This window comes from Aedes aegypti, unplaced genomic scaffold (genome assembly GCF_002204515.2).
Source record: "Aedes aegypti strain LVP_AGWG unplaced genomic scaffold, AaegL5.0 Primary Assembly AGWG_AaegL5_hic_scaff_1759_PBJ_arrow, whole genome shotgun sequence".
Classification (NCBI taxonomy): Eukaryota; Metazoa; Arthropoda; class Insecta; order Diptera; family Culicidae; genus Aedes; species Aedes aegypti.
In genome coordinates this window covers 158,152-174,401 of record NW_018735222.1, presented here as the reverse complement: position 1 = coordinate 174,401, position 16,250 = coordinate 158,152, and the positions used below count along the sequence as shown (strand labels likewise).

Here is a 16,250-nt window from a genome sequence, read left to right as displayed (position 1 = left end):
GACCTGTAGCTAAAAATTGTGACGTGCTGGGAAATTTCTGAGAACGGCATCAGATTCAGCAACCCCAAATCTAATAGAGACACATAATTTGACCCTTGAGACACGCAAAAATGTCATTTTTGTTGCGCTGTATTACCATTAACGTTCAACGTTCCATCATTGTAATCATCGTGATTATCGAAAATTGCGAAATCAATGACGGATCCTGCCCTCTTAACCTTTCTATACGAGGACTTAACTTGAATGCTTCCAGTTGAAGTTGCAATAGAACATGTAGGAATCGATGCAGCAAGTACTGTGAATGCTACAAATTTGTCTTTGCAAGCTTGTAAAAGCGATGGAATAACAGGCAATTTGCGTGTAGAGAACAATCTAGGTACCAGAAATTGCAATAATCAAGAAATTAGGCAACACATTGGTCCTGGATTGGTTATATCTGTGATGTTCAGAATCGTTGCTGGTAAGCGGGAGACCCACACGAGGAACTTGACATTCCACTCTGACGTTACTGTAGGAGTGAGATGTTGATATTGTGCCATGCCTATACTAGATTGTTTAATATGCGATATCCGCGATATCTGATGCTATATTCTCGGCGTCCTGTTATAGGGGCAGGATTCGTCATTGATTTTGGAAATTTCAAAAGCAGTTTTTTCGTTCCTAACTAAGAAAAATTACAGGAAAATGTGTTCACTGTATTCTATTCTCGAACCGAAACACAGTGAACACATTTTCATCGAATAATTCTTAGTTTTGAGCAGAAAAACTGGTTCTGAAGTTTTGATGATGACGATGATTACGATGACGGAGCGTTAGCTGGCAGCTATCTTGAGAGGGTTGGAAGCTAAGGTCCTTGACAATGTACAGTGCTGTTCTGAATAATAGCAGCGCATGTCGATTTTCATACAAAATGTCCAACTTTGACATGCTGTAGTTTTGTTCCCTTTCAAGCAATCGAGTTGAAATTTTCTCCACAGAACTACAAATATGCCCAATTTTGTGAACACAAAATTTCAAAATTTTCTAAGCCCCTGCCTGAAAGTGAGATACTAGGTGAAATTGTTCGAAAAAATAGCAGTTTTAAAAATTTGAATTTCGGCTTGACATTATAGTTTTAAATTGTATATCACTTACCATTGGAACAATCTCCTCCTACTTATCAAACCTACACCTAAACCGAAAATGTTTAAAATATTTGTAGAAGAAAAATTTTAAAATGAAAACTGCTATTTTTTCGAAAAATTTCACCTAGTGTCTCACTTTTCGGCAGGGACTCAGAAAAAACTGATTTTTTTTTAGTTACAAAATTGATCATATTTGTAGTTCTGTGGAGAAAATTTCAGCTCGATTGCTTGAAAGGGAACAAAACTACAGCATGTCAAAGTTGAGCATTTTGTATGAAAATCGACATGCGCTGCTATTATTCAGAACAGCACTGTACACTCACTGTCAAACAATATCGAACAACAATTTTCGCCTTAAAGAAGTGGCTGCATTTCCGAGGAACGTGACGATAAAGACATCAACCATTTCAACGCCATATTATAGTGGAATATACAAAGCGCGCCGTGTAAGTAGTAGATTTTATGCCTTTCGGTAAAGTATTCCTCATTATCTGAAATGAATAGATTTTGCTCACGGTTTCGCGCGTGTTTTCGTCGAAAAATTTTCTGTCCATTTTAATATACAGTTATATAAGAATACAATTTTACATTCAGAAATGGAATAGTGAAAAATGAAAAATGAAAAAGTGATTTGTTTGATTTGTGGTTTTTGGTTGCCCCAAGTTCACCGAACCATCCGGAAGTGACAGGCAGCACATGAATTTAGAGAATCAATCCGGTGAGTTTGTTCCAGTATGATACTTTTTATTTTGTGAGCCTTCCGGATCGTTTTTGTCCGCGTCGTGTAACTTCTGGTCGTTTCTTGAACGGAAAATGTTTTTTTCGGAGTTTTATAATTATGTTCAGATTGCGCATTCTGTCCGGGCGAGTGTTACGCAACTGACAATCGGTTGTGGATGCTTTTTAACCGTTCGATGACCCTGGAGCGATAGATTCTGCTTTTCGTAGAATTTTGAGCAGAAAAACCGACTGTGTTATCCTAGGGTGTTTAGTTCGAACGCGCTTCCTTTCGTTTTTGGATTATCTAAAAATACCGTACCACCGGTTTTTTTTTTCAACGGGCGATGTTTTTTTTACGCGTACACTGAGAACAGCGTTGCAGTTGAAATTACTATATTAGAGGACAAAATAAATACACAACGCCACTTGATTTGTGCAGACTAAATTTGCATTTACTTCAAATATTTTGTGCATTCAATTTTACCATGGCACCATTTGTATAGTAAAAATTACTGTATCATGGGTTAAAAACTTGCAGCAGGCCAGAATCGAACCGAGGATCTTGTGATTGTCAAGCGCGAACGCTTACCGCTTGGCTATCGATGCGGTTGAATTGAGGGAACAAAACGCAAATAAAAAGCGTTCTTGATTGCTCAATCGTGATTGGAATAGTAAATTTAAAAACTTGTTCATGGTTCTCATTACTTCAATGCTTGTTTCAGTGTATCGTTATTTATACAATCCGCAATCCGATGACTCTGGAGGGATGCTTTTTACTGGCTATTCAGCAAAAATATTACTGCACAATCGACAAGCATTTCGCGAAATATTATTTATGCTATAAATAAACTATTGTTTTCTCTTTTGATTGCCGGCATTCAAAAGATTAAATTGAAAACACTTAAACAACAAATGTTCATGGTCTATCGCCAGCTTTCTAGTCGAATCCTGACAATATACCTTCCCCAACCTCCAACTCCGTAGCACTTATGAGGGTGTCGTTGAGTCGGTGGCCTCTCATTAAGTAAGTGCTACATCAACATTTCCTTCCCCTATCCCAAGTTACGGTAAAGATGGGCGTGGCCGGGAATAGTGATATTCATGCTTTTAGTATTCTTGTTTATGATTTGAACAAGGTATACTCCCCTGCCTTGTTCCTGAAAGTAGTCAGGATGAGATTATTAAAAAGAAACATGAATGTTGCTAGTATCCAATCTACGAAGTATACCGTAACAACGCTAACGCTAACGCTAGTATTCCTCATTATCTGAAATGAATCATTATAGTTCAGTTGCAGTCGTCACTATCCTGACCGTTGCTTTTTCCGCAAACGTGAAAACTATGTTGCAGCACTTCATCGATTAACAAAATGTTTATGTTTGCCTGGTACATTTGTGTCATCGGGTACCTTGTATTTGTAATTTATTTATTCATTCTTACGATAACTTCTTAGTTTACACTTTTTATCAAGTAGACGAAACTAAAAAAGCTTGTAATGATATTTATGTTAACATTTTTTTAGTATAAGAAGAAAATCCAATAACAATATGAGAAAGGAATTTCAGAAGATTTCCCGAACTAGGTGATCAATGATGTATGTATGTATATTTATTTGTGACGATAACCTATTAGTTTTAAACTTTTTACAAGGTCAAGGATCAAAATGAACACAAAGTTTTTCTTGAATAACTTCTGAAAAATGGTGTACAAATGTCAAAAACCTCAAAAATATCGTTATTTAATTTTGTTTGTGATATGAATTGATGCTACCGGTAGAGAAGTTAATAAACGACAAATCTTAATACCTGATTTTCGACTAATACTGTTGTTTTGATGAACGTAGCGGGAACCGGTGGTAATTTTATTGCGATATCAGAATACCGCTTGAGGATGTCACTCAAATTCATAATAAAGTAAAACTTGTATCTTTTTAAAACAAATTACACGCTGTTCATTCACGTTTCTAATGATTCTGGTCAACTATCAAAACAAAACAGATAAAAACAAACCTTTCGATGTTTTCTTTAAACATGTGGTAGTAGGACACTGAAATACAATCCTATGTCGTTTTCGTTTTTACGAACTGGGTCGGTGATCAACACATAAACAAACCAACGTCAAGCAAATTGTAGTTCGGTCGAACCTGAATCGGGTTGGGGTTGAAACTGTGATTCAGAACGGGTTGCGTCAGTTCCAACCTAGGTTCGAAAACGGATTCGACATTAATTAAACGTTGAAACTAAAGATACTGAAATACAAAGAATCGAAGCGATTCCAATGGGTTACATGCATGGCCTGATTCGCTACTCACCACATAGTAACGCACATGCGCTAGTGTATACAAAGACAAATTAAAGACCTCCATGTCCCTTGCAGTTGTCCAAAATTTTATGGCTCATAAGGTAATCTAGAATGCCCTGAAAAGTGTACTGCGATCTGCCAAACTTGGGTACCTTTTGCTCTACCGAGGGACCAAATGCAGTACTAGAAGTGGTACCCAATCTGAGCCCGAGTGTGACGGACCTGGTGTATATGCACGAAAAATCGCTAAAAGGCAACGCGAAAAATATTTGTATGTCAAAATGCATTTAACGAAACATTTCTTAAAATTGGGAACTATTTTCGAACAAATATTTGGTACCGGTTGTTACAGCCACACTCACAAGAAGTTTGATGTTCGATGCCTTTCCCCATACAAAATAAAACGAGAAAACTTCTGCTGATCAACTGTGGACAAAAGCAAAGCAGGTAATCCATTATTTTCGAACCGACTGGAATATACATGAAACATATATCGATAGCAATCTTGATGTTAACATTTCTTTACAAAAAAACTTGATATTGACTATGCTTTTCAAATTTTAACAAATTCCATTCTTGAAGAGAAGTGAAATTTGAATCCGTAATTATAGACGATGATCTTAAATTCCTGATCCGTCTTAAAAACGTGAGGAGAAGACAATTTCAACTTACTCGCGATCCTGCTATGAAAATTATATTATGGCAGGATTTTCACAATTAAGAAACAAAAATTTTGGAAATAAAATTTTTCAATTGAACCCTGGCTCTAAGCCCTTTTAGAAATTATCTAAAATTTTGGGAAAACCTCAGAAGCGAATACCGGCATTGAAAGAGGAAAACAAATTATTACTAACTAATTGCGAGTAAGCTCAAAAACTTGCTATGCAGTTTGAAAGCGCGCACAATTTTAATTTAGGACTTACTACTCAGGACTTCGAAAATATTCTCAATCAAGAGAACGTTTTTGGAAATTCAGACTTCCAGGAATTTGGAAATAGTGAGAACTATGATTAAAAACTTCAAAAATATGAAAGCTCCAAATGTTTTCAGTTGGCATATTTTCCTGACAAATGGAAAAATGCCAAGGTAGAACCAATTATAAAAAAAGACAAAAATCCTGCAGAAGCTTCTAGCTATCGTCCAATCAGTTTGCTTTCCTCCATCAAAACTTTTTGAAAAGGTCATTTTGAACAGAATGAAGGTCCACATCAACGAAGATTCAATTTTGGCCAATCAACAGTTAGAATTCCGCCATGGACATTCGACCACTCATTAACTTACACTGTAACAAAATTTGAGTTCTTCCAACAAATCTAAAGACTATTCTATTGATCTTGCTCTTCTAGACATAGAAAAAGCCGTAGCGGTAAACGCGCAGCTATTCAGCAGGACCAAGCTGAGGGTCGTGGGTTCGAATCCCACTGGTCGAGGATCTTTTCGGGTTGGAAATTTTCTCGACTTCCCAGGGCACAGAGTATCTTCGTACCTGCCACACGATATACGCATGCAAAAATGGTCATTGGCATAGTAAGCTCTCAGTTAATAACTGTGGAAGTGCTCATAACAACACTAAGCTGAGAAGCAGGCTCTGTCCCAGTGGGGACGTAACGCCAGAAAGAGGAGGAGAGGAGGACATAGAAAAAGCAGACAGTGTTTAGTATGAAGGCTTGATCGTAAAATTAAAAAACTTTAATTTTACAACATACATTGTTAGAATAACCAGGTGACCAATGTTTGGGTAAGTGATCCATTAGCTGTGGGTGTTCCTGTAGTTGCGGTATCGCCATTTGCACTGATTTCATAGAATTAATCACAGCCCATATAGAAATCAAAATTTTGCGACAAAAATAATACAAACTTAAGAAAGTATGAAAAAGTAGTGTTTGGGAGGAAATGATGCATTTTAAATTCAATTGAGAATATTTATAAGGATTATGAGTATTTAGAAAAATATGTAAATTAAGGAATTATTATTTCAAATTCGCTTATATATCATATTATAAAATACAATGTACAGTTTCAAAGATATACTTCATACATTTAAAAGTATTTTGAAGATACACTATAATGTTTCTCAGAATAGTTGTAAATTCCTGAAAAATGTAAGTTGCTTGAAATGCATTGGCAACTATTTATTTAATATACATTGTTTTTTTTCACAGTACATTCGCATTTAATTCATCATTTAATCTATTAAAATTTTACAACGCATTATTTTCACTGTACATAACCTATGCCACAGCCATAAACCTATCAGAGAGACATAAAGGCATTGTCCAAAATGGAACATAATATGAATTACATATTTATAGATGCTATGCTGTTTCAAAAAAGTGACAATTTCATAATTTTTGAAGCATTTCAATCAAATTCACTGTCGAAACATTATTGTCAGATATATCTCAGCTGTAATGGAGGGCTTATTTTATGTGTTCGAACATCAGACCATCCAATTTATACCAGCTTTTGCACTCCATTGTATTGATACATGCGGGAAATTCTTATACGAGAATCATGAGTTTTTGTCCAGATCTCACATATGATAAGAAAAAACTCAAACAGAATTCCTAATCTTCATTTACTTTCAACCAAATTAGATGATTCATTAATGCTCAATTGAATAGCTCATATGCGAAAACTAATAACATTCTCTCGGCAACATTACGCTTAAGTTGCCGATATTTCTGGCAAAAATTGAAACGATTCTAACGATTTTTTTTCATTGATGGCCTTTGACCTGGTCATTTGGTGCCATTTTTTTTATTTTTGTTTTAGTTTTTAATCTTTTATACTGCATTTTTCTGATATTCCAACGTAGTATAAGAGGATAGTACTTGAAGTTGCCTAATTCTTTTATAATCTATTGAGAAATATCAATTCACTCTTTTTTTTTCCTCATCTGTAGAGCCTTTTCACCACTGCTTCCATTATTTAGGAATATTGTGGTATGACCCATATTTTATTTGGTGCTCATCAAATATCCTTTCACAATTGAGATGTGATAGACATTGGTTGATGTGTCACACTGTCCCAACTGGGCACAACTCGTTTTATAAAGTCTATTACCCTATTAGGACTACCTTGCCAAATTTCCAAGGGCTCTAATAACCCTTTTCCAAATGTTAACATTCTTTGATTAAGCAATGCTCCGCAGTTGCAGAGTAAATGCTCAGCAGTTTCGTTTTCAGCTTGACAAAAACGACACTCAGAGGATTGTAATTTTCCTATATTTTTAAGATGATACCTACTTGGGCAGTGACCGGTCATCAGGCCAGTTATTACCCTAAGATTTCCTTTATTAAGATTCAGTATAGCCCGGGCTTTAGCTAGACTGGGTTTTATGAATCTTTTCGCTTGCTTGGATGTATCCGTGGCGTTCCAATTGGATTCTACCATAAACATTTCCCAATTTTTCTGTTTCATCCTGAGAGTGCACTCAGGAACACTACAAAACGGTTCAGGGCCGACAAAGCTCGAAGCTGCACCCTGTCTTGCTAGATTGTCGGCGATTTCATTCCCCTCAATTCCGCAATGGCCGGGCACCCAGTACAATGTAACTTCGTTCCTACTGGCCAATTGCTTCAGAGAAAGAATGCATTCCCACACTAACTTTGATCTACATGTGAATGCCTTTAGAGCATTCAAAGCTGCTTGACTGTCCGAGGAAATACAGATCTTTGCAAACCTATAGTTTCTTTTGAGACCAACATTTGTACAGTCAATGATGGCTTGTATTTCAGCTTGGAACACAGTGGGGCTGCGCCCCATAGCGATTACCTTGCTGATACCAGGGCCGAAAACTCCAGCTCCGGTATTGTCGCCCATCTTTGACCCGTCGGTATAAAATACAATAGAACCTGCACGTAAACTTGGCCCACCAGAATTCCAAGTATAGCGGCTTGGTTTAACCACTTTGAAGGGAACATCATAGTTGGTCTTCGTTATCATCCAATTCCTTGATGATCTTCATGTGACCAATCAAATCACCATCTAGTATTTTATCATAACGAATAAACTGCAAGGCATTTTTTGCAGCTTGCAGTTTAATGAATTGATGCAAAGGTAGTATATTAAGAAGGACATCCAAAGCAACCGATGGTGTACTTTTCATTGCCCCTGTCATTGATATACAGTCGAATTTCTTTCGTTGCACTATCTTTAAGTGGGCTACGTTATAATTGGGCTCCCGTTAGTTGGGCTATAGCCCACCTAAAACGAAGGCAAACGTCGTTTTCTGACGTAAGACGCAATTTATCAATGTTGGTAGCTCTGTTTTTCTTTTGTTCTATGCTATTTGACAGCTAGAAACTCAGCCCGATTAGTGAAAGTCTTTCACTAAGTGGGCTAGAGGCTTAGTGCAACGAACGAAAGTTGACTGTACAAGCAAGTCTCTGCAACTTAGCCAGCTTCTTCTGAGCGGTTACCTCATTTGTCTTGGGCCACCATACCAGTGAAGCATAACTAATTTTCGGTCGGACTATTGCTTAATAAATCCAATTTACCATATTAGGTCGCAGTCCCCAAGTTTTTCCTAGGGCTTTATTGCAGACCCATAGGGCATTAGTACCCTTACTTATGACCTTGCTCAGATGAGAGTTCCAGTTCAATTTCTTATCCAAAGTAACCCCAAGGTGTTTAACTTCTTCCGAAAATTGAATTTGAACTCCATTCAAAGAAGGCTGTATAAGCTTCACCTTTTTCCTTCTGGTAAAAGGCACGATAATAGTTTTTGAAGGGTTTACGTTTAACCCCTCTTTCCTACACCATTTGAGAGTAATGTTTAACGCAGTTTGCAACCGATCGGAAATCGTGTTATCAAACTTTCCACGAACCAAGATGGCCACATCGTCGGCATATCCAATTACCTCAAAACCTTGTTCTATTAAATTTCTAAGGAGTTCGTCTACTACAAGAGACCACAGTAAGGGCGATAACACTCCTCCTTGAGGACATCCCTTCGTAGATCTTATAGATATTTGTGCACCTCCTAGATCAGCAGAAATTGTGCGATCCTTGAGCATAGTCATAACCCATTCGATAACACTTTTATCCAAGCCCCTTGCTTCCATGGCTGAACTCATAGAGCTATAGGATGCATTATCGAATGCTCCTTCAATATCGAGAAAAGCAACCACGGCTATTTCTTTGGCTTCAAGAGATTTCTCGATTTTATTTACCAGCGACTGCAGCGCCGTAATGGTAGATTTACCTGATTGATACGCAAATTGGTATTTACAAAGAGGCATTTCTATTAAACTTGTTGACTTGATGAAATCATCAATTATTTTTTCCATTGTCTTTAAAAGAACAGAGGAAAGGCTTATAGGTCTAAAGGCTTTGGGAGTTGTTTTATCCTTTCTTCCAGCTTTTGGAATGATAACAACTCGAACTATTTGCCACGCTTTAGGAATATATGAAAGCGCAACACTTGCTTTGAATATTTCGGTTAAGAGTGGACAAAGCATCTCTTTTCCTTGTTGCAGTAAGCCTCATCTGAGACCTGTTCTTCATCCGAATATGGGATCGATTCAGGGAAATGAGTTCTCATCATTACTTCCAGTGTTTCAGAAGAGTAAACAGTATAACTGCCGTCTTCTTTTTTAAGGCTACCTAGACCATTTGAATGGTCTTTTGAAAGGACTTTGTGCAGCCTTGCAGCTGCAGGAGCGTTGTTGATGCTTTCACATACCCGTCTCCAGTCCTTACGTTTGGCGTGCCTTAGTTGTATTCTGTTAGGGCTTTTTTGTATTCACCCCAATCTAAAGTGATCTTTGCTCTATTGAACAACCGCCTGGATTTCTTCCTCAATCCTACCAGCTTGTCATTCCACCAAGGCACATCCCTGTTAGATGACCTTTGTTGAATAGGACAGCTAGCATGATAAGATGAGACCATTTGGTCAATGATCCCATCAGAGGCATTTTCCAGTTGTGAAACAGTCGTGAACTGTTCACCGTTATATGAATTCTTATTCGTTAAATGAAAACGATAGAGATCCCAATTGGTTTTCTTCGGGTTTCTATAGCTTTCTGTTATTTCTGATCCAGCTTTAAAATCGAACCGGATTTGTTTATGATCTGACAATGATTCTTCATCAGAAACATGCCAGTTCACAATCTTCTCCGATAACAAGTCGCTACAGATTGTGAGATCAAGTACCTCTTGTCGGATAGAGTTTACAAAAGTAGGAGAATCACCTCTATTACATATGTCTATGTTGTTAGACGACATGTAGTTTAAAAGATCTTCTCCTCTTTTATTAATATCGGTGCTGCTCTAAATTGTATGATGGGCATTTGCATCGCACCCTATTATAAATTGGGCATTAATTTTCTTACAGTAGTTGACAAAATGAACGACAGAGCATGGAGGCACATCCTCAACATCACTCTTAGTGATCCATCAAATTTGAAAATGATCAGGCTTTTGATGTTTCTACTTGATTTTTATAATTTTTGTAACATGTTATACCAATGGTTCAATCTTGGTTGGAAAATAACCAGCACGGTTGGTATGATTCTTTTAAAAAATATATCAGCCGTTTCATATCTCTTCAATAGTCTTTTATCTTTACCTGGCCATTGTCCAGAAACTACGCATAAATCGTTATATTGGGATCCTTGAACAGTTTCCTCTGTTATGGTCTTATGTACATGGCCTCAGAGAAAATCGGAATATTAAAGTTTTTTTGTGATTTTTCAACCGACTCAACCTAGATTTCTGAATGTCGCCTACTCATGAACGGATTCTTGCTCTAAAGTAAAGGATTATGACTGCTTTAGTTGTTTTATACGAATCAAACTTATTCAATTAGTTGATTGAATTGCAATCAGCAAAGTTTAAAATATAGGATTAAAAAATCGACTAAATTATCGCATGTATTTGAACCGATGTATCTCGGCCATCCGCAAATATATGCAAAAACTATTTGTAGCACAACAAAGAGTGGAGTCTAGGCTTCCACCTCAAATTAGTTGCAAGCCGAATACGGTGGAACAACTTAACTTTTAAGGCGAACCATTAAAATATAGTAAATATTACAGGTACGTTGTAAAATCAATGGTTAAATTTAAAATTAACGTTATTTTCATACCACACATGTAAAATGCACTTAATTTTCTTTTCAAAAATGTACACACAATTATTTTTCCTGCCATTTTTCACCTCAAACTAAATTTTCTAATGATAGGCTGAAATTCAAGTTTTTCAATTTAAAACAAAATTGACTTCCGTAAAGTGCAATTAAATAATGTTGTAAATCAAATAAGATAGCTGGTATACAATCACACATGTTCCCAATCTGGAAAATTCATCTCATAATTTCATTTTATTGAAAAAAGCTTTTTGGACTTTTGTCGCGAAATTTCTTATTCTGGCCCATAGTGCATAAAACCGACACTGCCAATAGGGTCCTAAAGCCCTGTCCCAATTTTAGTATCGAACGCTTAAGTTTAGGGCAGAAACACATGTTTACTCAATTTTTAAATGATTGTCATTGATTTAAGTACAAAAAACATTTTTCTATGATTTTTGAGATTTTGTCACGCCCCTTGGTTTAAACTCAAATTTTGGGTATATTTTGTTTTCCGTGTCCCTTCCGAAATGTCAGATAGGAACAACCCCAGTGTTAAAACTATAAGCCCTGTGGCAATTTTACCAAAACTACTTACTTGTACCACAGATAACAGACGTTGAAGTCCGATTGTGAAACTGTGTAAGAAAAATAACGATAATTTTGAATGGCAACACAAGTAGCAACATTGTGGTGGCGCTGTCATCGCTATGTTCCCATGACGATGTCAGTGGTGAACATGAAATATTTCAAGATACTGATAGCGTACACCCCCGTTAATTTGAACAGTACCTCATGCAAATCATCGGGATTCATTTTTAATTTGAACATCTAGTCACCCTAGAAATGTGTTTCTGGTTACCTCTTTCACTGTTTTGTTTTGGTTCTGCGTTCCGTTCCACAATGTTCCTTTTCACTTTACTCCGTTCCATGAGCTAAATGACGTTTGAACCATTTTTAATCTGAATGATGTGCAAATACGCCTACACTGAAACAAGCGTTGCAGTAATGAGAACCATGAACGTGTTTTTAAATTTATTATTCCAACCACGATTGAGCTATCATGAACGCTTTTTATTTGCGTTTTGTTCCCTCTCAATCCAACCGCGTCGATAGCCGAGCGGCTAGCGTTCGCGCTTGGCAATCACCAGATCCTCGGTTTGATTCTGGTCTGCTGCAAGTTTTTAACCATGATACAGTAATTTTTACTATACAAATGGTGCCATGGTAAAATTGAATGCACAAAATATTCTAAATAAATGCGAATTTAGTCTGCACAAATCAAGTGGCGTTGTGTATTTAATTTAACCCTTTGATATAGTATTTTCAACGCTGTTCTCAGTGTACAATCACGAAACGCAACATACTATTTTTTTTTCTATCTTTATTAACGAGATTTTTAGCCCTGGGCTAGTTCATCTCGGGACCAACGGCTTTACTTCCCTTCCGAAGGAAGTCGTCACTGAAATTTTTAGTGACTATCTCGGGGATGGGATTCGATCCCAGGTCCTCGGCGTGAGAGGCATGTGTTCTAACCACTACACCAGGTCCGTCCCCTACAACATACTATTAGCCATCTATACTTTGGTAGCGCAACTACACGCAAACAAGTTTTGTTGTATAATCTACCGAATCCATGGCAGAATTAAGAACTATACCAACGATTTTCAACCGACTACAAAAATCTGTTAAGTTTACTATAATCTGGTGAAAATCACTGAGCAGTGCAGTAAATGTGACTATGTCCATAGTAACTTCGACTACACAGCATTGTATTTCGATCCGTGACACCCACCGTACAACATAGTGTGGTCAAAAGTATAATTCCAAACTTGTCAGATCTAGAATGTTTCTAGTCATAAATACTACAATTGTAGTTAAATAAACAGAATATATTTTCTTGTGTAGTGATGTTGACTATGTTTTGGTAAAGTTAACAGATTAATGTAGTCGGTTGAAAATCGTTGGATCAGTTCTTAATTTTACCATGGATTCAGTAGTTTCTACAATAAAATTCATTTCAGTGTAGTCAGTAGATGAGAGATTTGATTTTTCACGCATTCATCACATGCCTCTATGGGGAAAATGTTTTAATTTCTTGATAAAAGACAGTCAACAGTGAAACGGTTAAGTGGAAAAGATATAAATATCCGTGCTCTATGTTCTACATTCGTTTGCTTTTTTTTTATATTATTCCACTACTTTCATCAAAAATGAGATCCGGCTGGTAGGAGCACTAGTTTGAGGTTGGAAAACCATAATATGTGAGGTTAGTTTCATTGGAATGTTGGAATGATGTTGACTATGTTTTGGTAAAGTTAACAGATTAATGTAGTCGGCTGAAAATCGTTGGTGTTGGAGCTGGGAGGACAGTGGGAATACCATTCCTTCGGATGTGCTAACAAAAAACGCGGTTTTAATTAACGACGAAAGGAAAAACAACTTTAATGAAAAAATACTTCTAACTCGGATACAGTTCAAAGATGGAATGAAACTTCTCGATCACTTTTGTAGCGGTAGACCTGTGTCGAGTGGGGCGAAAAAGGATTGCCCGATAAAGAATGGGTTTTCGCTCGCTCGCCGATTTCTCCACATAGGGTGGTTCATAAGAGATGGAGATTGCTATCACTCCTACACTCCTCCTCAATCTTCAACTCGTCCATCCGTGAGTCCCAGCATCTCCGAAAAACGGCGGTGTTTTATGGCGGCAAGAAACTTTGTGAAGATGTCTGCGACCATGCATTCTGTGGGGCAGTACTCCAAACGTATCTCCCGGCGATCGTAGAGATCCCGGTAGAAATGGTGACGCGTTTCAATGTGCTTTGAACGCTTACTCATCCGATCAGAGCTGACAAAACTCAAGCAACTTTGATTATCCTCAAAAACAAGAGTTGGTTGTTGCTGTTCTTCGTTGAAGTCCTTGAGCAAACGGCGTATCCAGAGCAGTTCTTGGCAGGTTTCGCTCAAGGCACAGTATTCGGCTTCCATAGAGGACAGGGTCACCGAATTTTGCTTCCTGCTAATTCAGCTTATCGCACCGCCGTTGTAGAAAATAACACACCCGGTCGTTGACTTCCGGCTGGACACATCTCCGGCCCAGTCAGCGTCGGAGTAAGCTACCAGTCTATTTCCTTCTTCTCGCGATTGTCCCAATACCAATCTCCAGTCTTGCGTTCCCTTTAAGTATCTGAGGATTCTCTTAGCTGCTGTCCAGTCGGATTCAGAGGGACTACTCACTTTCCTGCCAAGGATCCCAACGGTGTTTGCTATATCTGGTCGAGCTGTTACAGCGATGTACAGAAGGGCACCTACCAAGCTTCGATAGTGTTGCCCATCCTGCAGCGGCTGACTTGTTTCCGAATCTTGAGGGTATCCCATATCCATCGGTGTACGGCTAGGCTTCGCTTCACTCATCCCGAACTTTCGAATCGTTTGCGCAATGTAACTGCGCAGGCTGATGGAATACATTCCGTTCTCCTGTACTATCTCCATTCCCAAGAAGTAGTGGGCCTTCCCAAGGTCAGAAATCTCGAAGAATTGTTGTAATCCACGGTAGACATCGTCGATCATTGATGGTTCTGACGCCGCAACCAACATGTCGTCTACGTAGACTAACACGTAGATCCTACTTCCATCTAGCATCGCTTTAAAGAAGAGGCATTGATCTGTTGAGCTGCGCTAGAATCCTAGCTTCGTAAGCACCGTCGAGAGCTTCTCGCTCCAGCAGCGAGCGGACTGCTTTAACCCGTATATACTCCGCCGAAGCCTGCAAACATGGTTTTGTTTCCCAGGCATCTCGAAACCTGGCGGCTGTCTCATGTAGACTTCTTCGTCTAAGGTCCCGTACAGGTAGGCAGTTTTAATATCGAAGTGCCTCAGAACGAAGTTGTTTCTACCCGCCGCAGCCAGCAGCGTCCGCAAAGTTGTGTGACTAACCACAGGAGCATAGACCTGGTCGTAGTCTACGCCGAACTTTTGTGCGTAGCCTTGGGCCACAACACGCACCTTGTATTTCACGATGTCACCTTTCTCATTTCGCTTAACTTTGAAGACCCACCGGCTACCAATAACTTTACGGTTCGGCGGTGTCTCCACAAGTTCCCACGTGGTGTTGTTGTCATGTGATTTCATCTCATCCTCCATGGCATCGATCCAAAATTTCTTCTCCGACGACTCCATGGCTTCACGAAATGTCGTTGGTTCTTCAACGGCACTCTTAGCAACTCCGACAACGTAATCCGTTAACTTGGTGGGCATTTTTCCTCGCATCTTCCTGGTCGGCAACTGCTTGGTCGGCTCTACAGTATTCCGCTCCTCCTGAATCGGATGCTCTTCGTCGAAACTTTCAAATTCTCCATTTTCACTCACGTCGGAGGCCTCGTCTTCGGATTCTCCAGAATCTTTCACCGACACCGATTGTCGCTGCTTCTGCCAGTTTGGATTGGCGTTCTTCCGGCTCTGGAGTTCCACCTGCGACGAGCCGTTGTCCCATTCGACGAAGGTAGCATTTCTGCTCAGCGTTATTGTGCCTGTCGTACGATCCAAGAATCGGTATCCTTTCCGATCTTCCGCATACCCAACGAACGTCAGCTTCCGCGACCGAGGATCCAATTTGCTCCGTTTAACGTCGGGTACATGGACATACGCATCGCTCCCGAACACTCGCGAATGATCCAACACCGGCTTGCTACCGTACCATCTTTCATAGGGTGTTCCGTCGATAGTTCTGGAGGGAAGCCGGTTCTGCAAGTACGCTGCCGTACGAATAGCTTCGCTCCAGTATCTCTTCTCCATGCCGGCATCTAGGAGCATGCATGAAGCCATCTCCTGCAGAGAGCGGTTCTTCCGCTCCGCCACTCCATTAGATTGCGGCGAGTACGCGGTAGTACACTGGGCGACAATGCCCTCTTTCGCACAGAAAAGTTTCAAATCTTTGTTTATGTACTCACCGCCGACGTCTGATCGGATGATCTTCGGCTTCCTCCCGAAGTAGTTCTGGCAGAACGACACGTAGTCCTTCACCTTCTCCTTGG

The 16,250-nt window shown here is 39.0% G+C and overlaps 1 protein-coding gene across 1 annotated transcript in view; it reads right to left on the bottom strand.

Annotated features, from left to right (window-relative positions):
• Positions 1-3,847, bottom strand: part of LOC5578477 (methionine synthase reductase) — a 28,221-nt gene extending 24,374 nt beyond the window's left edge. The window contains exon 1 of the mRNA XM_001656950.3: positions 3,650-3,847. Within this exon, the coding sequence (XP_001657000.2) occupies positions 3,650-3,751 (102 nt within the window). The 5' untranslated portion in view covers positions 3,752-3,847. The remainder of the gene's footprint in view (positions 1-3,649) is intronic.
• Positions 3,848-16,250: the final 12,403 nt, after the last annotated feature.